The 23038-nt window shown below is 44.7% G+C and overlaps 1 protein-coding gene across 1 annotated transcript in view; it reads left to right on the plus strand.

Annotated features, from left to right (window-relative positions):
• UGGT2 (UDP-glucose glycoprotein glucosyltransferase 2) overlaps nucleotides 1-23038 on the plus strand; it is a 1432652-nt gene that overhangs the window by 951994 nt on the left and 457620 nt on the right. Inside the window, exons 26-27 of the mRNA XM_086936163.1 lie at nucleotides 1141-1220; nucleotides 20912-21101. Coding sequence (XP_086792289.1) covers nucleotides 1141-1220; nucleotides 20912-21101 — 270 coding nt within the window. The remainder of the gene's footprint in view (nucleotides 1-1140; nucleotides 1221-20911; nucleotides 21102-23038) is intronic.

Here is a 23038-nt window from a genome sequence, read left to right on the forward strand (position 1 = left end):
ACTGCTGTTAACCTTACATTGGTGGCCACTAATGTAATTGTGTCTGATGTGGTTACTAATAGTAATCCAACACTAATAATACTAGTAGCTCTGGATAATCTTCATTGAGCATAAGCAGCTCGTAGGAAAAAAAAAAAAGGTGGAGACCCCTGATCTAACTTGATTTTCCTTGGGTTTGCCCTGGAGGTTACGACCTGAAGCACAAAACCAGATAATTAGTGATGTCCCTGCATTGACGCCAGATCTTTTTCAACCTTATTCACCGTATTTATGATTTTGTTACCTCCGCAATTGAACCGCCGTTTGATAACTACTCTAACGGGGGAAGAGATCTGCCCAAGCGGCCAGTTGCCGACCTTGGAACTGGGGATCCAGGCTCCGAGCCCGGTCTGGGCTCATAATCCCGTGATCCTGTGCAAACCCCCCCTAAAAAATGTGTGACATACATTAATGACTTTGCCACAGGTTCGCACTCTATAAAACTGCAAATAAATAACTGAGACTAGTGGAGATGTAAGGTCACTTGTTTCCAAAGAGCTGATATAGCTAATGCATTTAGTGAAAGAGAGTGTACAGGGAGCTTAGGACACTGTGGAATCCAATCAAACCGGAAAAGGTTTTCCCAGTGAACCCGAGGCACACAAACTACACAATTCTATTGCAAGCAGTGGTAGAGTGTAAGTTTATTAAATACATGTGGCACCTATTTTGAAGAGCACCTGTTGCTTGGCAATGGGAACAAGTTAATTACAATTAAATTGAAAAAGATAATAGTGAAGCGGGGCACCAGATGTCAATATGGGAGACTGCTAAGCAAACCTCGTTTGAAATACGAGTTTATAGCATAGGTTTTCACACACACGGTCATGCGTTTACATTGAACATGTAAAATCACTTCCCCTATGTGCATAACTGGTTCCGTCCATTTAGCCTTTTGAAAAAAAAATAGTTGCATTTGTAATTTATTCAAAAATATTATCGGAGCGATCTTTCTCGGCAGCTGCAGTGTTGTGAGTAGTTGGTATTTTGCTACCAGAACACATGCAATGACAAGATGTCTGTGATTTTTTATTTAAATTGATTGGTGTGATTTTAAAACAAGGACACTTCCTGTTTGATAATTAAATAATGTCCTCTTAGGTTCTTGGAAGGATTGTCAACATGAAGCTGAGAATGTTTATGAATTGCCGACCCATGCTGTCAGAAATGCCTCTAAAAAGGTGAGTACCAGTCAAGCATTCTATAATCTCTCTTACATACAGGTAAACATTTGAGAGCCTAGGCTAATACCGAAAAACACAGATGTTGTTTACACTTTACTGCATGTCTGCTAGTGCCACTTCTAGTTACCCACCGCATAGCCTAAGCTCCAGCAAAACGTCTGATAACAAAACTCTTAAGCACAGATAATACTACCCTAACCCTACCCTAGTCCAGCAATATACATTCACTTAAAAGATCACTTCTCAGGCACGACAAACAGATGTGCGTTCATTATAGTCTAACATCTCCTCCATGGAACATCAGTAACATTTGTTAAACAATGCATTCTAACCACTGCAGATGCAACCTTGAGAAACACTTGCAAGTACCAAAAAAACTAGAACAGGATATCTCCGTCTCGATATCTGTCTCCAATGTTCCCATGACATCTGCTGCTGAGTTCTGCAAATACATTTAAGCTCAAGCGTGTCATTGTGCTTAGGTAGTGTGTACATGTGACACTGACAAGATGTAGTCAGATAAGTTTTTAGGTCTCGCCTACGCTGCGCGTAGGCGCTGCATAGGAAAGAGACCTTTAGCCATCGGTTCCCCTTTTCACCCAAAAACGTGCACGGGTTCCATTGCCTTCAATGGCAAAGCGTGCACGTTTGGCGATTCCCTTCCGGAAGTGAGCAGCTATGTTATTAATTACAGCGCCTTGCTGCTCGCTCCCGCAAGGGAATCGCACAGGCCCCCTCCTCTCTCCCCTCCCCCCGCTACCCCATGCGCTTGTGCCTGTTTGAACTATTCATGATATGGTTTTACGTCATGGAACAGTACTATGTTACAAGACATTAGAACGAAAGGGGATTCCATTTGATCTGCACCATATGCAAGCATTGTACAGCACAGAGTGGTAGAATGAATACAAATATAGCGCAGCAGCACATAAACAAATGTGGCGCTACATGGAATTAACACTGAAGCAGCCTGTCTACGTGAAAGTGATTGGATCTCACCTCTCAGGCAAAAGCGCCCCGAAGCTGGTCTGAAATGAGGCGTAAATCCTTGAACACCCACCTCTCTTCGCTCCACCGTCTACCTCTGTTACCCCCGACCCTCCCCGATTCAACACAGTATTTGAAACAGACTCGGAGTGCCTTCATTGCCCGACCCTCCCTGGGGCCCGAGTTTCCAGACCCTCCCTGGGGCCCGAGTTTCCAGACCCTCCCTGGGGCCCGAGTTTCCAGCCCGGATATCGCGGAGCCGGCGGTAAAGAACGGGTCACGTTTTAGCGTCAAAGGAAGGAAGGAGGGAAAATTCAAACCCGCAGCGAGTTTCCAGGAAATAGTACAGCTGCCGCCTCTTAACGAGTTGAACGTTTTTCTGATCGTATTAACCAGTAAATGTGAAAGTCGATGGGTTCTTATCGCCCATAATACTTCTTGTTTCGAAGCGCTCCTAATCTGAGTAGGTAGAGTGAACCGTAGCTTTTTGCCCATATTAACACAATGCTGTCTAGTAGGCTGGCTAGGATTCAAAGCCAGGGGTCCAGAGTCCATTAAATCACAGCCTAAAATCTAATAAAAAATCGAGAAGTGCACAAACGTCACTGCAAAACTATAGTACATCCATTTCCAAAATTACGAACTGCAGTGGGCGGTGATTCCTGCTTAAAAAGATATGTCAGTGAGTGAGTGCCAAGGTACTCGAGCCAATGGGTGATATCGAAGATGTAAAGGCGCTGATGCCAAGGGGGACCTTTAATGAAGCCAAGAAACCTGCCTGACAGTTGACTGACTGGCCCCAGCCCTGCCTGGCCCCCAGAGGAGACGTGCCTCCAGCGTGATTTGTGACGGACTCTGCATAAGTGTTACTGTCCTGTAGTCACTCCTGCACGTAAGGCACTAGTAACTCGGCACCAGCCTTACTTTTCTTTAGAATCACTCCTACAAGCGTGACATGAGCGACTGCATCCGCCTTACCGTCCTTTAGAGTCCCTCGTGAAGCAAAACATGAGCCACTCTTCACCAGCCAACCTATCCGATGGAGTCACTCCCGTAAGTGTAACATCCGAGTGACCCTGCACTAGCCACACTGTTCTTTAGTCACTTCTGGTAGCGTGACATAAGACTGACTACAATAGCCTTACTGTCCTTCAGAGTCACTCTTGTAAGTGTGACATGTGAGTGACTCTGCACCAGCTTTTCAGTCCTTAAGAGTCACTCCTGGAAGCATGACACAAGCCCCTTTGCACCAGCCATACTACCCTTAGGGTCACTCCTGCTGTCCTGACACGAGTGACTCTGAACCAGCCTTACCGCCCCATTATAGTCACTCTTGAAGCATATAAGTGACTACCTTTAGAGTCACTCCTGCACCTAAGGCGCGAGAGACTCCACACCAGCCTTACCGTCCTTCAGAGTCCCTCCTGCAGGCCTGACGTGCGTGACCTCACCAGCCTTACTGCCCTTTAGAGTCACTCCTGCAAGCGTGACATCTGAGTGACTCTGCACCAGCCTTACCGTCCTTTAGAGTCCCTCCTGCAGGCCTGACGTGCGTGACCTCACTAGCCTTACTACCCTTTGGAGTCACTCCTGCAAGCTTGACATCTGAGTGACTAAGCACCAGCCTTACACCGCCTTTAGAGTCCCTCCTGCAGGCCTGGCGTGCGTGACCTCGCCAGCCCTGCCAGCCTCTCTGAGGCACCGTGCTCTGCCTGGTATGTGACTGACTCCTATCCAGCCCCACCGGCCTCCTATAAATGCTACCCTTCGGATGAGCGATGGACTCTGCCCCCGCACTACCGTCCTTCTGGACTGGGAGCCCCCTCTTATCCAGCCCCACCTTACATACCGCGGCCGCCGCAGTGTCTCCTGGTCCCAGGGCATGTCACAGGCTCCTGGGCTTGTCCCGGCAGGAAGGTGGGGGGTGCCTCAAGCGCATGCGCTGCCAGTGGCCCCACCCTCCCTGCAGGCCACACTCTTATTATATTTATATGAATTATGTCTGTTTTGCCAGCTGACACATGCCTGCCGCTCGAGGACTCTGATTCGAGGTCTGAGTAACCAATCAGTTGGGTGAGGGCGATGGGCTGTCCAATCAGAGCCTCTGTCCACCCACCCTGCAGAGTCTGACACTTGTGTCTGGCTCTGAAGGAGAAGTGACTAGGGAAGCGAGTCCCACATAAAGGAGGACCCTGGAGAGTGGAAGAGGTGTGGCGCAGCAGCCAGGGTGCCTGACTCCGGACCACAAAGTTTTTTAAAAATTTAATTTAATTTAATTTTATGAGTTTTTATATAGCGCAGACTTTACCCGAAGGTGTCAGAGCGATTCACAATAGGAACAGTAATGTTGCATGAGGAGAAATTTGCAAGTGGGCATGTTTCAAAAGCAAACGTTAAGTTACATGAGGTAAAAGTGACAATTGTGCATGTAACAAAAGCAAACAAGATACAAGAAGAGGTAGCAAACAATATGTTACAAGAGGAACAAGCATTGGCATAGCCAATAGGTCTAGCCTTTGGGACCTTATACGTTTTTAGCCATACAACATTTGAAGTTACTGGACCAAGGATATTGTGCTGCATAACTAAATACTTATAAGGTCCCAAAAGCGAGACCTTTTGGCTATGCCAATGCTTGTTGCATTTGCCAAGTCCGTCAACAGCTACACCCCTGAAAGGCTTTGCTTTCCTTGTATGTTGATCCTAGTGGAGGTCTATGGCCCCACACAGCAGCGATCCTCCACTTTTTATTCGTTTTATGGGTTTTATTTTGCACCGTTCATTTAATTGTAAGTTGTTTTCCTGAGTAGAGCCGACTTTAAAGAGAGGCTGATAGCCCCCTCAGGAGCTGATGGACTCCAGTTTCTTTTTTAATCTCCCACCCCACTTTCGCCTTTGGCACGATCAGCATTTCTGGATGTGCTCACTGCATATGGAGGCATACTTATAACATGTGGCTGTGTTCCAAAAGTGCATCAAAGGCAAGCCCTTGTGCAGTAGTGCCAGGGACTCTGCTTCTCTCTACATCCAGCCCCTGCCAGTAATTCCCTATTCTGAGTATTTGCTATTTGCGCTCAGACCTCCAGGTAGGTCATGCCCCTGCAGTCCTGTTTCTTCATCCTTCGTTTTGGGCACAGTCTTCTGTTTTGTGTGTCATTTCTCTCTTCTCATTCCTCGCACTTCCAAACCATTGTCTAGCCCTCTATGCCCAGCTGATCCACATGACACTTCTTCTGTCCCCCTCCATAATTGCTTTTTGATGAATATTCGTTCACTCCTCAAGCATCACCTTAATATCTATGATGTTGTCTCCTCTCACTACACACATATCTTTTTGCTTAATGAAACCTGACAGCAGAAGCATTTAGCCCCTGACATGTCCCTCCTAACTACTCGATCTTCCATTTGGACCACCAGGGAAAGCGTGACAGAGCTATAGCCATTATGTACTGGTCTTCCTTGATCTGACCATCTTGCCGACTCCACAATACCAGAACGAGGAAATCTTGTTCTTTTCCCTCAATAACCTTGCTACCACCTGCTACTCTAATGCCTTGATATACCACCCCACTGGTCCCCAACCTTATGCTCCAGTGTGACTTTAAGTTCCGATCTTGAGTACCTCGATTCCCCTGGTACTCATTTCCTTGTCATTTCTTTGGAGGCACTTGGATTCTCTCTTAAATCCCCACTCCTGAACAGATCTTACGATCCTCCCTATCCCATCTTCTCCAACCTAGGATACCGTGCACTATTCTTGTTAACATGGACCAACCACCTAGCCATACCTTGCACCCTTCCCTCAACCCGTGTTAAAAATCCTCTGCTTCCCAAGGGGCCACTCCTAGCCACTAGTCCTTAGAGAAGGGCACCCTGGCCAATTTTTCATCTGTCTTACACAATCTGCCTCTTACTCTTCATCCCGACTCCTCGATATTTCTACTTCTGCAGGCTCCTTTAGTGCTTTGGTCTCTTGAGCATGTGACCAATGGCTCCTTTTAAAAACACCTTACCTCACAGAAGTACGCCTTCTGCTGTTTGGTACATGGAGTAATTGAATCCCATCAAACACAATTACATTTCCTCACAGCGGCAATGGAACCTTTCTTATAACTCAATAAAAAAATTGGTAATGCATTGATCAGAAAATACCATCAGCAAATCAGAGGAGCTATTGTGCCAACAAAATCAATGCCCCAGCACTTTTTTTCAGCGAAATGTTTTTTATGGTTAAAGGTCCTACACTTTTCCACCTTTTTCAATAATTATGCCAAGATCCTTTAACTTTTTGTTAGCAGAATATCTGATATTCAGTTCAGCTGTACGCCCCAGACCACCATGGATTCAGCAATATCTATCTGTGACTCTTTCAACCCACCTGGCAATCCTCTCCTCTGTGCATTCAAAAAAATTTGGTTCTCCTATCTACCCATGCCCTTCCTGTATTGCCGCATTGGACTAGAGGTCATTGGTCCTGCACTCACCAACATCTGCAGTCTTTCCATTATCGCTTCCATGATCCCAGACAACTGGAAACATGCCCATTTTGCTCCCCTGTTTAAACATTCCTAGCTGATCCCAAACTTTTTCAAAACGCCTGTCCCTTATCAATCTAACATTTTGCAGTGTTCAGTACATAAGCAGGTCTCCTTTCTGTAAAGTGACCATCTCCTGGACTATTCACACTGTCTTCCTCGCGCATCACAGTATGGAAATATGGAAATCGCTGTAGTCTAAGTAACAGATGACCTCAGATTACTATTAGACCAATGACACTCTGTCACCCTCATCTTGTTACACTTTGTCAGCTTTCAACACTCCCATCCAATTCCGATTAACACTCTCTTTAATCTAGGCATCAGGAGCCAGACCCTCAAGTGGCTATCCTTATTCCTGTCCTTTAGAACCCAGTCTGTATTATTACTTGTTTTTAGACCTTCTATCTCCAATCTCATCCGTCGGGTCCTTTTAGGCTCTTTGCGTCTCTCTCTTTTTTGCCTATTTAGTCCCATTGTCATCTGATAATTTAGTCATGTCCTATGCGGATGACACACAGACCATTGTCTTGATTGCCAAGCAGTCAGACCTAGCAGCAGCCAGCTTCTGTTCCTGCATGAGCACTATTTCCAGATGGATACAGAACAACTGCTGCAAACTAAATGGTGACAAAACTGAGATCTTATGGCTGGCCAGCTTTTCTATCAAATGACTCCCCACCTGGTGACTCACCGACGATGGGGATGCCCCTGTACCGTCTTCCTCATGCAAGAACCTCAGGTTCATTTTGTTCAACAACTTTCTTTCCACCTGCACATCAATCAAGTTACTAGGCATGGTTTCATTTTCCTCAGGATGCTAGGCAAGATTGTCCCTCTCCTCCCATCCTCAGCCTGCAAAACCGTCATCCATTCTCGAATAACATCTAGTCTTGACTGCAGCAATGCTTTTGGCCTACCTAACTGTTTCATGCAGCATCCATAAATTATTCAAAATGCCGCAGTACGACCCCTCAACCTGCCAACCTCTGCATCAATCTCTGAACCTGTTAGAGTGTTCCTTGTTCACATATCAACTATTATATCAAATTAAAAAAGCCCTATGCCTAATTCATAGAGCTATTTGCAGCCTAGGCCCTCTGTAAATTTGGAAAAACATCCTGCCGTATCTTGCTGCTTGCTGTCTTCCCTATTTCTCTGCTGAGCACGTAGTGGTCTACGAGCCCCCCCCCCTCCAAATAAATCTTGCCAGGCAGACTGTCACTCTGCTGCCCATCGCTGTAAATATATTCCTCTTAAATCCTGTCCGCTCGCCTTGCATTCCCATCTGCCTGAGCTCACACCCCCCTCCCCTAGTGCCAGGATACCCTCTTGGAATGTGTTGTGCCTTAGAAATCCCTTTAACATAACAGAAAACTGTTAGAAATATTGCTGCATCCATAATATGGCTCTAGGGGACAGATGGATGTTCACCGTGACCTTGGTTCAAAACGAGTAAAATATTCTTGTTATACCCTTGTCAGAACGTACACTTTCTTCTGCAGGTTGGAAAAGCAAATTGAGAAACTGCTGCTATTCTCTTTCAACATACTTTACAGCGTCAAGTGGAGATAACAATCGGCAAGCACTATTCTCTAGCACTTACACATTATAAGAAGAACAGCAATTTCTGGCACCTTTTGTTCAGTGCTTTTTTCAGGACTCATCACGGGATTGCTACACAAGGCTCATTGTGATTTAGGCCTACATTAATTTTAGGCATTGCTATTGTATTGTGATTGCATTTATATAGCGCTTACTTGCATTTATATAGCGCTTACTACCCCTGACGAGGCGTCAAAACTCTTTTTGGCAAGTAGCACTCTACTTCTGAACCCAAAAAGGATTACTATTGAATTAGTATAAGGAAATAGGAAATTCATTTGAGCGGTGGACATGTGAGTCTGTTAGTGGGATTGATATGGATAGAAGAGGGAAGGGTCTGGAAAGTGTTTATTTGGAGTTCATATCAGTTGGAGGGGGTTTGGGATGATTAAAGTAGAGATGGAAGGGGAAGAGTCTCTGGAAGTGGAGTTAGGGAGAAAGATGAGGTATCCGATGAGTCTAGGAGGAATACCCGAGGGAGGGTTTAGAGAGGCATGTTTGGGAGATCTGAATAGTAAAAGACGCTTGAGATGATACAAGGGGTAGTAGAGCAGGGAAGAGTGGAGAGGATGTGGTCTAACGGCTAGGGAGGTCGACCTAAAATAGGGGGAACCGGGTTCGAGTCTCAGCAACATCGCTCAACATCCTGTGATCCTGGGCAAATCACCTCCCTGTGCCTAACAACAACAAAAAAATATGAAGGTGACCTGATGTAACGCAACTGGTGCTTATGTAAAGCACTCTAATACCTGATGCCTTCGTCAGAGTGGAGGTAGAGGATATACTGAGAGAGGTATGGGGTGAGAAATAGGGCAGTGCATTGGAGAGAATAGTAGAATGAGGTTTGGGATAAGTCAAAGGGTGAGGTAGAGGATATATTGAGAGAGATATAGGGTGAGATATAGGGTTGTGCATTGGAGATGCTAAATTATGAGTAAAGTTATACATATAAAGGTACATCAGTATATGGAGTGTATATATGTAGAGGAGATATTGAAAGAGGCATAGGTGAGATATAGAGTAGTGCATTTGCAGGTTCCTTTTCAGAATTGATGTAGCTGTCTGGCAAAGCCTCATGTCACTACTACGCACTCACAACACCATGCAACAACACACACTATTCAGAAAGTACGATGGTTCATCCCACTATAATCATTTGCATCTTTGGGTGAGCTTTCTTTATGTATTGGCATGATGTATTGGCTTTCCTGTTTTCAATCACAGCTTTTTACATGGTGAAAGTAGTCCAAAAAGATCTGAGAGTCGCAAACACACACATTCCTGTGTGCATGTGTGTAGGTGCCATCTAGAGCAGCACCGAGGCACTGTTAAAAATTTTGATTGAGCTTCAGCGCAGCTCTTGGGTAGTACTACATTGATTGTACAAAAGCAGTTAGGAAAACCAAGCAGCTCTATGTAGCTTTTGGGAAGTCTCAAATGGAATAAACAATGTAAAAGGTGGGCCTTGGGTTTTCAAACCTATATCAGCCTGCTGTGCCAAAGCCAAGTACCCACTATATATTTTGTCCTAGCACACATTCAATTTACAAGCTCATGCTGCAAACAGAAAACAATACTTACTTTTAAACAATGGGTTTGCAGCTTGTAGTGCTGTAGATTCACATGTGCCCACTCACTTCCCCATGCAAGTTCACTGTATAATATTTAAATCTATACTCATCTTTTAGTACACACAGACTCTAGTGATTTGCACCTCTATACCTACTTACACACAGGGAAAAACATTATCTAAGGTGGAGCGTATGTCTTGGTTCATTGCGGGTGGAGGTGTCACAGGTCACTTGGAAACATAAGCCTCTTCTTCAAAGAAAAAAAAACTGCCAAATCCATGCCCAACATGAGGCAGCAGGAGTGTGCACAGTATGTTTATCTACAGCATTGGAACAGCCCATGCTTTGTAACCCTTGCTATTATTCAATGAGGCATTAATAGAACCTATAATAGAGGGTTGGTAAAAGCTGGCAGCTTCCACTGCTGTCTCCATATCCATTGCAAGGTTCTATAAACCCACAAAGGGGGACTAGGCTTTCATCCTTGCACCTATCACCTGTAAGTCTGGTGTAGGGCAAGCTTCTTGCTCCTGAAAACTAGCGCCTAGTTCATTTTCCACAATGCCAATGGACAGAGAATCAAAAACAGATGGAGCAGTTTACAAATAGGGTGTTTTCTTCTGAGAGAATGGCTCTAAAATTGCTCAGAGTCACTTGCCCCCTTGGTTGATATGTGCATGCACACTGACATGGAACAAGCAGTAGCCTCTGTTCTGCTGGAGGGCCTTTGAGGTCACTTTACACAGGTGGTGGGAGACAGGGAAGCTGCGGCCAAGGAGGTTGTACAATCTAGCCGTGACACAGTAGACACAGTGGCAAGGGTCATGGGAACATTAGTTTCTTTATGACACCATGCATGCTTGCGTAGTTCTGTTTTTTCCCAGGATGCTCAAGCAACTATGGACGACGTTCCCTTTGATGGCTCCCACCTTTTAGAAGCAAAAGCCGATTCAGCATAAGAGAGGCTTAAAGACAATAAAGCCACTGCAAGATTGCTTGTCCCCTAGACCCAAACAAAGGATTATCAACAGTTTTCAAAATTGTGAGGCTTTCTCAAAGGATTTTTCTCCTTTCCGCAGGTCTGGGGGTCCATCACTTCAGACTTTTGGGTCTTGCAGATTGTGGATTGGGGCCATGTCCTACATTTCCAACATAAACCCCCTCCCATTCCTCATCAGTTGCAGTCACTTCCGCAAATTCATCTATGACTGCTACAGTAGAAAGTTCAAATACTACTCCTCAAAGTTTAAATCTTACTCCTCAAAGGTGCAGGGGAGGTGATTCCAGAGCAGGAATGGGGCAGGGTATAATACTCCATGTGCTTCCTGGTCCCCAAAATGGACAGTGGTGTTATTTGATATTAGACCTCCGGGACCTGAACTAGTTTCTCAAAAAGGAAAAGTTAAAAATACTATCCCTAACTCAAGTACTGCTAGCAGTGGAAGCAGAAGACTGCATGGTGTCTGATAACCTGTAGGATGCCTTCTACCATATATCTCTCATCTGATCACAGTGGAAGAATCTACGCTTCACAGTAGGATCTGAACGCTACCAGTTTGCAGTTCTTCCGTTTGACCTCACTTTAGCTCCTCGAGTTTTCACAGTGATTGTGGGCCATCTCAGATGTTAGTGAATCCCAGTATACTCTTACCTGGACAACTGGCTCCTAAAAGCCAGAGATGGTGTCTCGTCATTTACACATGATAGCCAAATTGCTGTTCGATCTGCACTTTTCCATCAACCAGCCATAGTGGCACCTTGTGCGCTCTCAGCACATACTGTTCATAGGGGCAGTATTGGACACCATAGTGAATCAAACCTTCCCTCCTCCTTCGGGGTTCACAACATTCAGAATATGATTCCGGTGTTTCAGAAGTAAGCAATCACTCCAGTCCTGATGGTCTAATTCCTGCTGGGTCTGCTAGCCACCTGCTTTCTATTGGTCACCCAGGCATGCTGGCACAGTAGGGCATTCTAGTGAGGCCTCTGTGGGTAGTGACTCCAATACAGTGTAGATCTTCAAGTTTGTATGAAAATGTCTATGAAAACTGCAACCGACCTACAGTGGTGGGGTGTGGACAGCAGTCTCTTCTAAGGAAAGCTGTTCCACCCTCCCCCTTCGGTGACAATAGTTATTGCGGATGCCTTGATGGAGAGGCAGTCAGGAGGAGGTGAAGATCAGGGGCCTCCGCTCCCCAGAAGAAAATGTATTGCACATCAGTGTTTTGGAATTAGGGGTGATGCATCTAACACTCAACACCTTTCTCCCTGGCCTTCATGTCCAATCTGTACAAATCTGGGCGGACAATACAACCATGACATGGTACATCAACAGCCATGGGGAAGCAGGATCACACCTCCGCTGTGGAGAAGCTCTGTGGCCCTGGTCTTGGGATAAGGACCATCAGATCTGTCTACTGGCAAATCGTATGGCCGCAGTGGTCAACGTGCAAGCGGACTGCCTCAGTTGGCAACCTCTTGGTGACCATAAGTATCGTCTTTATCCAGAGATAGTCCGAGACATATTTCAGCTCTGGAGGTCTCCTCAAATTAACCTCTTTGCTACTCATCAGAATGCTTACTGCCCAAAATTCTTTGTTCTCCAGTTTCCAATGCAGGAAGAATTAAGGATGTGTTTCCACTGAGGTGGAATGTTCTGCTTCATTACCTGTTTTCTCCCATACCCTTGAATGCTCGTGTGCTGAGATAGATTCACCTTGACAGGGCCCTAATTAATTGTGATTGCCCCGATTAGCCATGAAGGGTGTGGTATGCAGACCTCATTCATCTCTCCTAGTGCCCTCCACTCAGTCTCCTTCGTAGGATTGACTTCATTTGCAGGAGAAGGGTCTACACCCAGTCTCCATAGCCACCAACACCATGCCTGAAGATTGAACGAGACAAGCTGAATTCTTTTTCCTTGCCCCGTGAAGTGGTAGATGTCATATTATGTGCCTGTAAACACTCCACGAAGACAGTGTGCTCAAGCAGATGGAATAACTTTGCTAAATGGAGTGTGGACATCTGGATAGATCTTTAGACAAGGTACATTTCGATCTTTCGCTAGAGCAGTAATGGTGTGCAGTGGACAGTGTAAAGAGCTACATATATGCCATCTCAGCTTTCCTCTGTTTGCCTGATCAGTCATCCCTGTTGAAATTACCTATTGTTGTGAGGTTCTAAAAGGGTCTTACAAACAAGTTACCCAATCTCCCTTTATAATGCCTCAATGGGACCTCAACATGGTTCTTATGTTCCGTATGTGTTCACCATTTGTACTTTTGCACAGTTGCCATTTATGTTTGCTCACGTTTAAGAAAGTATTTCTGGTTGCTATAATACCAGCTAGACTTGTTAGCACATTGCATGCTTTGGATATCAAAACTCCTTTCACTTCCTTCTTTCCTGACAAGTTGGTGTTAAGAGCCAGGGCTGCCTCCCTGTCAAAGGTGGCTACTCCATTTCACCTAGGCCAACCCATCACCCTTGAACCTTCTTTCCTCCTAATCACCCAATGAAGGAAGAGGAGAGACTTCATAGACTTGACCCTAAAAGAGCAGGGATTTTTTACGTGGACAGAACATTAGGTTTCAAACCTGGTGTCCAGCTCTTTGTGGGCTATGTGGAAAGATGAAAGGCAAGGCAGTGCATTGGAGGGCTTTATCAAGATGAATAATCATATGCATCAAAATGTGCTATCCTCTGGCACTCAGAGAACCACCAGAAGGTGTTGACGGTCATTCCACCAAAGCCAAGTCTTCTACTTCTGTGCTTGTAAGAGGAGTGGAGGTATTGAACATCTGTAAAGCAACGACCTGGGCCTTTCTCTACACTTTTTTGAAGCATTACTGTTTGGGCTCAGAAGTGAGAAGAGGAGGTTACTTCGAAAGCTCAGTCCCTCGGGATTTGTTGGTATAATGCACCATGCACCCACCCTCTAATTGGGGACAGCTTGGGGAATCTAATCAAAAGTTTTAAATTTACTTACTTTCGGTAATGCTGTTTATGGTGGATACTCCATCTGCCTGCAGATTCTTCCCTTTGCATTACTGGTAATCCCAAATTTCCTCTTAATTTTGTTCCATCATGTTACAAAACACTGCACCAGTCTTTCTGATGTTAGTCTTATCTGTCTACCTCAATGGTGCATAAAATATGGATTTAATCTGACGTCAGCCCATAAACAGGGGTGCTTTATGACTATGGTGACATCACAGGGACGCCGAATACAGCACTGATGTTGAGCCAGTGCCCCCTGCTATCATGGGAGAGCTATTGAAGATTTTCCAGAACCAGACTGATTCCTGGGATATTCAATCGGTGAAGAATGTGTAGGTACATAGAGTATCCCCCAGAAAGAGCATTATCGAAGGTAAATAACTTTTTTGTTTGGAGCTTGGCCATGGCTCAATGAATTGGATGGGGATGCAGGTCCATGTGTATGTAGACCAGATAGGACAGAGATGCCATTAATTCAGGTAATTTAGAGCATTTTCCGACCTCTAAGAGGAGAGCACATTCACTGATTTTCTTTCCCCTGTAATTTCAAGTCCTCTTTGCTGCTTTGTGTGGAATCAAGCTTAGTCTCTTTTGAACACTTTCAAATAAAAGTAAAGAGGGAACTGGCTTGCCTGCAACTACATAGCTCTTCATACCATTCTTCTCTCACCTCACTGCTAAGTGATCAAAATAACAGTTGTTACCAATACCCAGTTTAAGGGTACTCATTTATCAGTGAGTCCGCTTTAAACGGATTCAAACGTTGAGCCGCAAAGCACAACATATTTTAACTACAATCTTTAAATTCATTTAATCTTCCTGCTATCTAATTGCAGTTGTTCATTCTCCCTTAGAAGGGCCCTCTCTTAGTTGAAAGAGGAGCAGAGTCTAATTTGGCTTTGCTTGCGAACCCTTACGTCATCTACTTTCTTTCTGGTGCCCACAACGCAAAGCCAGTTCCTGTTTTGAGAAAATTACAGCTTCGGCTCGTAGTGTGGGTCCTAGGCATCTTAGGCTAAGCCAGAACATCAGTCGCGGCTCCTTGTTAATCAAGATAAACCTGATCTCTGTAAATTACAGTCACATCAGGATGTGGTTTTGTTGCTGTTACATCACTGTGGCAATTTCACCTATACCTATTTCTACGAGCCTACACTATTTGGTAATATTCTTTAAATTTCTGGGCTATCATCTAAGGACTTGCAGCTTAAACTACTGAGTATTGGCCTGTATCAATAGTCAGCCAATTAACAGTTGTATTCTTTGCAATAATACAATAATTCAGTCTACCTTCTACATGTATACATTTTTTAGTGATTGTTATTAAGAGCTTAATATTTGCTCTAATGTTAGGTTAATCCAACCTTTCTGATGCGTTCTTATGCCTGCAGATTACCCACCCTTTGAATACACCCCAGATGCGAGACTGGATCTGTAAGCTTTCCTTAGCTATTCTCCACCAGTAGATGGCTCTGGCTCCATCTCTGATCCAGAAACGGCACTGGCATTACATCACGGGATCCGTAGAATTTCATTTTTCTGTGCCCTTTGACACAGATCAGGAGCATTCTGTATGCTTTTTCAGGTTTATTCTCAACAGAGGTGGCTATGTTGCTGCATCCACCCTTAGACACTATCTGGCATTGCAAAATGGAGATGGAGTGCCCTACGGGTCCAGCTCCCCCAGAAGTAACTTCAATCTATACTGTACTGAGTAAGGCAGTGTTGGAACTCTGGCGTTGTGCATCTCATCCTGAATTTCAGGCTCTCCAACTTTTATCTGCGTCACAAAACTTTCAAGGTGCAGTCCCTAACTCATAAACTCACACTGGAAGCTGAAGACTGAATGGTATCTCTCATATTGTAGAATGTTTTCCTCATCCTGATCCTGCAGTCTCTTAGGAGGTAACTGCAGTTTGTGGTAGACTCCACACACTACCAGTTCACGGTCCTTCAGTTTGGGCTAACATAAGCATCCAAATCCTCTCCAGGTTATGGCAGTGATTGCAGCATTCGCATATCTAAAAAGGTTTGGGATTCATTATTCCCGTATCTCAATGATTGGCTGCTTAAGGTGAACTTGTCACAACTGGTGTAGGGCCATCTACAGGGAACAGCGACCCTGGTGTTTGATTTCAGGTTTTTTATTAGCATGCCCAAGTCTCACCTAAAGCCCTCTCAGAGTCTGCTATTCAAAAGCGTGCAGTCCCAGTTCATGTTCTATGTCTTTGAGATCCTTTCCCCCTCCTCAGAGGATCTGGGGCATTCAGGATATTATTTAGATGTTTTTGGAGGGAGCTCAAGTTCAAAGCCTGATGGACCTTCATCTGTTAGTTGTGCTGGATTTCCGTAGACTGCGTCACGTATGCACGCTGGCAATTCTGGGCTCTCTTGTGGTGCCTTCATCAGCAGTGATTTCTGCACGGGGGAGATCTGATGGGCACCATCAGGATCTCCCAGGTTAGTGATAGATGCATCTATCTTGACATGGGGTACCGAACTGGAGAACATGAAGATCAATGGCCTTTGGTCTTAAGAGGTGCAGGCTATTAATATCAACCTACTTGAACTGGCGGGCATACCACACGGCCCAAAAAGCCTTCCTCCCCTCCCTTTGCACCCTGTCTTTTCAGAGCTTGTCAGACAATATGACTGTGATGTAGTATGTCAGCAATCAGGGAGGAGCAGGGTGTCACTTTCTCTGTCGTGAATGTTTGAGACTCTGGGCCTGGGCATACAAGCATGAGATCTGGCTAGTGTCCAGCCACCTGACAGGCTTTCTGAACTACAGAGCCAAAAGCCTGAGTTGAAGAAATCTTATCAAACGTGAGTGATGCCTCCCACCAGAGGTGGTCCAAAACATGTTTGCCCTTAGAGACACACCTTAGGCGGTACTCTAAACAACCCTCAAAAATGTGAACTGCTCATTGCTGAATTCTTCAATATCCCTTGCATGGAGCATTGTGGGATGTTTTTCAATTGAGATGGAGATTTCCACCTCGTTATGCATTTTCTCTTATGCCCCTGGATCCTCAGATCTTGAGTATAGTACTCCTTGTCTCGGGCCATGCTTTTGGATTACCCCATACTGGCCAAGTACGGTCTTGCCAAGGAGGGTGTGGTATACAGATCTTGTGGGATTTGCTATGTGTCCCCATGATCCCTCTCCCTTTTAGAGCAAAGCTTTCCCAAGTTTGAGAGCCAGATTCTACACCCCAATCTCCAGAGCCTCCACTTTCTTGCCTGGAGATTGAGCAGGGCAATTTGAGGTCCTTCAATCTGCCCTCAGAATTAGTCAATATCGTCATGTCCACTCATTGCCCCTCAATTAAATCTGTCAGTCCTGTGGGATGGTCCGTTTTTTTTACCTACTGCTTGGAGATGGATGTTGATTCTCGTACGGCATGCATGTCTGATGCGTTTCATTTTGCAATATCTCTTGCCTAGCAAAGCTTTGCTGTGTGCATATCTAAAGATTATTTATCAGGTATTTTGGTCTTTCCTTGTTTACCACTAGATCAGTCTTCTTTGTTCAAATTTCCCTTTCCCTGTTCATGATCTCTCAGTGGTACCTTAATTTAGTACTCATATTGTTGATATGTTCTCCCTGTGGACCAATGTACTGTTGTTCTCTGAGACTTCTGATGTTAAAGACTGTTTATCTTACTAACACCACGTCAACTAGGCGTGTTGGTGAGCTACAAGCCTGGTCTGTTTCACCTCCATTCACTGTGCTTTTCCAGACCAGCTGCTCCTGCCAGCAAAGACATTCTTTCTTCCTAAGGAAGTCACTCCCTTTCATGTAGGCAAATCCATTACCTTACCAAAGTTCTTCCTCCCTCTTCACTAAGGAGCAGGAATGACTACACCATGTGGACCTTCGTAGTGCCTCTATCTTTTACATAGATAAAGCACATGATGTGGTGGTAAATTATCAACTTTTCATTTCTAAAAAGGGCAAGCCGATTCAAAAGCAGGCACTTTCCTGATATATCACCCTGAGTATTAAAATCTTCTATGCTTTGGCCAAGTAGCTGCTTGCAGAGGGAATCAGAGCCCTTTCTACCAGAGCCAACACCACTTCCCAGGTCCTTTCCCAGGAAGTACTGATGATGAACATTTTCTAGGTGGCAACGTGGTTGTTGGTGCACACCTTCACCAGATACTATTTTCCAAACTCTAAAGACTGCAGAGATGGCCATTTTGGCAGATCAGTACTGCATTCCGTTGATGGAGCATTGTTTCCTCCGACTCACCACATTGTAGGTACTGGAGTGGTATTGATTCAAGAAGTGAGGATTGTGCAGTAATAGGTATCCATCCAAAGAACACGTTACTTGCCTTAATTAATTATCATTCTGATGGATATTCTGCCTACAGATTCCCTTCCGCATCCCCATTCTGAGAAGTGAGCTTGTTTTTATGGTAGGATCCTAATCTAAGTAAGTTATGAAAATCTTCTCATCTCCACCTCCAAGGGGGTTGGAGGGGGGTAGAAAAAAGCGAGGGGTGACTCATGTCAGTGTACCAGGATGGCGCCTTATGGGGCTCCATGACACATATCATGTTGAAAGCCCAAAGCTGGGGTACCACCTCACAGCACGAGAGATACTTCAGTTTCCAAATTCAGTCTGGCACCTGGCAAGATTCAAGAGGTGCGGAATCTGCAGGTACATAGAATATCCACCAGACATCATTACCAAAGGTAGTAACTTGTTCTTATGGTCTATGGACAGCTAAGAATATCATGTTTACTAATTTGTCTTTGTCAAATAGAATTTTGTTCACAGGTGTGTAGTCTCTTACCATCAGGATGGAAGTTGGTTTGTAGTATGCACTCTATAAATAAATAATAATAATAATACTAGTGTGTGTGCAGAAATAATTTGTCACGTGAACGGTATAGTCCCAAGTGTTTGGTCAATGTACACACAAAGTTCTAGACCTAGCCTTCTCTTTATTAAATTGTTTTCTAAGTTGGTGACATACATCCTGGTGCCACCATTCAAGAGAGATAAATGCTAGTAGTCCGGTAGAAGGCCAATCACAGTGGCTCTTTGGACATTGGTGCCAACTTGAAGAAGTTGATGATGTCACCCTTAAAAGGCAATATTGGTAGAGTTTTGTTCATTATCAAAATGTTTAAAAATAATGGAGTAATAGCTGTTAGTTATAGTGCATAACATTTTAGTTACTTTGCACTTGAATTGCCTACTGTTACGCTTTATTAGGTGTATCCATCTCTAAATCACCACAGTCATTAAGGATGGAAGGCGAGTTTGCAGACTGGAGGCATGGAGTTTAACTTCCCTCTTTAAATATGGAAAACAATGTTATGTCTGTCCATTTCTTTTCTCTGGATATTGTCCTACATAGACATTATCCTGACTCTGTATGATGGATATAGCCAGAGAAAACATTTATTGTTTTTTAGTTTGACGGACCAAAGTGAACCAATGCAAGTCCATCCACATAGTGAGGAAAGAAAGGAAAACCACAGGATTATGCCTGTGCTCCAAACAAGTGTGCCCTTCTGGGCATTTGTCTCTCTGAGTAATCATCCATGTTTAACTAGGCATAACCTAAGAGATTTGTACCACATAAACAGTCTTTTGGAAGTGGCAGGCTGGTTGCAAAAGGAACAGATAATCATTGCCATTACACTAAAACACAAGTATCTAGATCCACTGATTCTGAAGTGGAAAAGTCTATCTAGATTCACTCTGCTTTGAAAGTAATGCTGTCCACGCCTCACAGAGGGCAACTCCATTGGCCAGTGGTACCTTAGCACTGCATTCACCTTACTGCCTCTCATGACTTCCTCCTCCTTTGCACTCCATTAACCATAAAAGACTGGTATGGGCCGTGAGGAACCCTGTCATGTCTGGGGTGTTTTCTGCCATTTGTATACAGAGCTATGAGGCCCAACAATCTCAAATTACTGCATGTTCCCCACATACATAAAGCCAGAAGAGGGGGGAGGGAAACTCCTTCACGTATCTGGCCTCCAAATTGTGGAGCACATTGATGCTCAGTCCTCGCTGCAGCCCCTCGGAATCTGTCTTCAGGCTCAATCTTAAAACCCTTCTGTCTGTTACCTCTCTTGTGGGTGTGTAATCATTAGGTCCTCCCTCACTCTTGCGACCTTTCCACTAATGCTGGGACACCTCCTCAGAGATAGCTGTGTTGTCTATAAATGTCATGAATTGAATTGAATAGAAAATTACCAGATAACACTGCCCAAATAAATGGGTGTGGTCACAATACTGGAACCCATCCGACGGGGGCCCTGGGTAAAAGTGGCGGTGCCCCTGTGTTCATCGATAGAGGCTTTGATAGTTGCATGGGTTGCCCTCTAACCACTCCACCCGGGTGGGAGCTACCTTCCTCTGGACGTTGGCCTCCAGTGGTGGGGTGAATCCTAGTAAGCTGTTTTACGTTGCTGCGTCTGATGAGTTGTTGTACAGTCGGTGGGAAATCCACTTTAGGATGGCAACACTAGCTGCCCCTTTTGGATCACCCATAAGTTAGCCCATTACTTGTGCTAATAAACCTGTGTCAGGTCTTTTCTCTAACAGCACATTGTACTTCCTTGATATTCTTCATGAGGCTGCATAGTTACTATTGCAATACACAATCATTACTGGGGTGGCTAAGGGATATCCGTGCTAGGACTCTTGCAGCGGAAAATGCTTACACCAAGCAAGAGGGATTAAACCTAGAAAGCAAACATGTAAAACCTTGCACTGTTTGAAATATTAATCAGAGCCCCTCTACCCAACAAGGAAACAGCTAACTGAAGCAGAGAAACCAACAGTGGTCAGAAGTATTTGTTCATATCCAGGGCACATAAGGAGTAGCCATTTTAAATACCACACAATATTTAATGGCTATGATGATAAAAAGCTGTCAAAGTAATAATTAACTCAGTATTCATATTCTTGCTTTTCATTTTGCTTAATTTAAATTTGAATGTATTTATCCTCAACAGCTTTTACCGTTTTGTTCTGGAGTCAGAAGTTACATTTCTATCCAATAAAAGTATTTCATCAGGACCAGTAGCAACATTCATTGACATGCCTGACTCCCCTCTTCTTACACTGAACATGATTACCCCTGAAAGCTGGTTGGTGGAAGCTGTTTACAGCTCCTGTGATCTTGATAATATCAAGTTACAAGATGTAAGTATTATAACCTATGTTTTTGACATTTATGCTGCCATGTTTAAAGGACTTCTTATTCCTTGCTGTTAGTACAGTTCATCATGCCTTTGTTTCCTCCCACCCCAGGCTTTCATGAAATTCCAGACCTGGTTAGAGGCCCTGATAGAAAAATCCTTTTGCCTTCTGGAAAGTTGACCCTTAATCATGTCTTGTACTTATCCACCCCTGACTGAACAGAAAATCTATTTCCGATGCTTGATGCACTGACACGTTTTATCTAGCAATGATTGTATAAATAAATATCCGAATATCATCCTTCCGATTTTAAGTCTGTTGACAATTTGTTGGATACTGTTCTTCAGAATTCTCTTTACTGTTTGCAATCGCTAGGATATTTAAATGTGGAACTAAAAATGTAACCTTCAGTTTATTTCAGAATCCTCTGCTGCCTTTGGGTGGTACACACTCAACCTCTTTGGGGAACTATTGGAAAAACCTTCTTTTGATTCTGATATTTTAAAAATGGTATTACATTTTTATAAATGTACGCACACATTTGTCTTGCTAGATCCATGCCTCAGGCACAAAGCCCTGTACCTATCCCTTGAAAAAATCGGGAGAAAGGCCAGTTAATTTCCTCACACAAGATAAATAGAAGCATTACTTTAATTTTTTTCAAAAGCGTTTATTCCTTAATTTAATTATTACTATGTTATTTGTTGGAGAACCCGGATTGCACTTAACCTTTTTAGGTCTCGCCTAAGCAGCGCGCATGCGCTGCGTAGGCAAAAAGACCTTTAGCTATCGCTTTGGCTTTTCAGCCAAAAACGTGCACGCGTTCCATTGCCTTCAATGGCAACACGTGCACGTCTGGCGATTCACTTGCGGGAGCGAGCACCACCATAAGGTAGTAATTATCACTCCCGCAAGTGAATCGCCAGGCCCACCTCCTCCCCCCTGCTGCCGCGCGCGCGCACCTCCCCCTGCAGCCTGCCGCACTTGTTGCTTTTTCTTTGAGCACTCTGTGGAAGGGCACGTGTTCTCTTGCCGCCCTGTGTGCCTTTCGCCATCACATTTGAACCCTCGATGCTCGGAGAATTTTGGTCCCTTCATCCCGCGACTCATCCTGAACAGAAAAATGTATATTTTCGCCAGGGCCAGGCTAAGGAGAATGCTTTGAGATTGCTTGGTTTAGCTCCTGCATTACACATTTTACGTTAAAGCCCTTTCTAGTCACAACCACGTAGCAAACACCTGACATAATTGCTCCTTTCCTACTCAGGCGCCCTGTTCGCAGATGGCCAGCTTCTAACCATCAACCCCTTGGTCGATGACTTCGCCCTCCTCAGGAGTCCATTCCAACCGGATCGTCGGACAAGGCACGCTCTCCGCACTCAAGGGTCCATAATAGACGCTGCACCTGCCACACACTCGTTATTCAGACTTTACCCACCGTGGGGATGTGACGGCAACTTATCACATGGCTTTATCGGACCAAGACCAAGAGGGATCACCCAGGACCCGACTGCTCTTCTTCAGAGACAAATGAGACACAGATACAGATGCTGAGCTGTGCGCTTCACAGCTCAGAATGGGACTCGAAACCCCGCACAAGGCCTCCCACGATGCCTGGTTTCAGAAAGAACGCACAATTCAACATACTCCAGGCAGCATATCACACAACGCACCCCCTTATCCCCCCCCCCCCCTCACACACACCACATCTAGGAGGCCCGGCTGCCAGGATTTCTCAGCAAACCTCCAGCACATTGTATGGTCCTGTCCTGCACTCTCCTTTTTGGCAGACAGTCCACATCACACCCCACGAGGTGACGGAACACCTGGACATAACACCCTGGGAGGCCTGTTCTCGAGATATTTTTAAGCAGCGGAATTGCGTGGTAGTCAGGGCCCTCTTCACAAGTTTAGCCTCACTTCTCGCTAAGCGGGCTATC

This window comes from Lissotriton vulgaris, chromosome 8 (genome assembly GCF_964263255.1).
Source record: "Lissotriton vulgaris chromosome 8, aLisVul1.2, whole genome shotgun sequence".
Taxonomy (NCBI): Eukaryota; Metazoa; Chordata; class Amphibia; order Caudata; family Salamandridae; genus Lissotriton; species Lissotriton vulgaris.